Below are 1,321 nucleotides of genomic sequence, written 5' to 3' on the forward strand. Positions count from 1 at the left end.
TCTTTCCCTCACATTTTCTGCCTGTCTGTCTTCTCGGGACAATCAGAATGTAAATGTCTTCTTTCAACTTTTTGTCTTTTGTCCCCCAGGATCAAAGACGGGACAAAAAAACATATATGAATACATATCAATTTTCAGATGCTTTGGGTATTGTTTTTCATCCTGATGATGGAAGTGGAGTGAGTGCATGTGAGTAAAGGGATGAGGGGGGAGACACCATCAATGGAAATACAAGTAACATGCAAACCGGAATTAACTGTCAGCAGTCCGGACAGTTCTGCCAGAGTCATTTCTCAGGGAAATCATTGTCTGTGGCATCATTTTCTGTATCAATATCACTTTTTTCTCTCCTCATTTTTTAGACTGTCTTCCCTCTTCTTGCTCTTCCATACATGGTGGGTTTTAACTCAAAGCATCTGATTCAACGTAAAAGGAGGCCCGCCTCTCTTATCAAATTTTTCGTATTAAAGTGAACTTCGCAGAAAAAGGTCAGTTTCAAAACCTGTGAACTTCCCAGCTGCGCACTTTTTCATCTTAATTCTTTAAATAAGTATACCTCTTTCTTGTGTTTTGCCTTCTTAGCTAGCCCATTTAAAAAAAAAAGACATTTAACTTGGTAACTCTTCCCCATTCTCTCGAGATTCGTCCAGGTTATTTTTCCATTTTTAAATGTATAAAATACTTTCATGTTTAAAATTTGTTTTGCTCCTTGGTTCTCTCTCCGATTTCAGCTTCTGCCAAATAGCAATGAGAAATAAGTTCCCTTCTCTTTTTCCCTCTAGTCTTTTCTATTCTTTTTTCTTTTCTTTTCTTTTTTAATCGTTTCTATGCAAGAGTCCATCATTGCGGCTTTGCTGTGAGCCACACTCCGCTGTCCCAGCACTCCCTCGTCCAGTGTCTCTCCAGACTTCCCCAAACCCGCTCCTACAAAGCCGAATTTTAGGCCCTTGGGTCGGAGAATGGGCAGAAGTCACGGACCTGGTGCGCTTCGTGGGATCCCAGTCCCGCGCAGAGTCCGGCCCTCTGAGTTCGGGCTGCAGAAGGGACAAGGGGCTGTCAGAGGGGTGGAAAGAGGGCCGGCTCCGAGTCCGAGTCCGGAGGTGCAACGGAGAAGCAGCGGGGCGCGAGGGCGTGCAGGCTGAGCGCCGCGCGGAGGGCGCAACGTTGGCACTGACGCTGGCGTTGGCGTCACAGACCCAAGGCGGCCGCGTGCTTTTTGGCTTTCAGTCTAAGATCCGCAATGCTGGAGTTCTTGCTGGTGGTCTTGGCGGCGGCGGCAGCCGCCACTACTGAGGCTGCCGGGGGCGAGGCCCCCGCCCGG

At 47.6% G+C, this 1,321-nt stretch overlaps 1 protein-coding gene across 1 annotated transcript in view; it reads right to left on the reverse strand.

The window, feature by feature from the left end:
* Nucleotides 1–6: 6 nt before the first annotated feature.
* SHOX2 (SHOX homeobox 2) overlaps nt 7–1,321 on the reverse strand; it is a 9,370-nt gene continuing 8,055 nt past the window's right edge. Inside the window, exon 6 of the mRNA XM_014588307.1 lies at nt 7–1,301. Within this exon, the coding sequence (XP_014443793.1) occupies nt 1,189–1,301 (113 nt within the window). The 3' untranslated portion in view covers nt 7–1,188. The remainder of the gene's footprint in view (nt 1,302–1,321) is intronic.

This window comes from Tupaia chinensis, unplaced genomic scaffold (assembly GCF_000334495.1).
Source record: "Tupaia chinensis unplaced genomic scaffold, TupChi_1.0 Scaffold000272_1, whole genome shotgun sequence".
NCBI classification, from domain to species: Eukaryota; Metazoa; Chordata; class Mammalia; order Scandentia; family Tupaiidae; genus Tupaia; species Tupaia belangeri.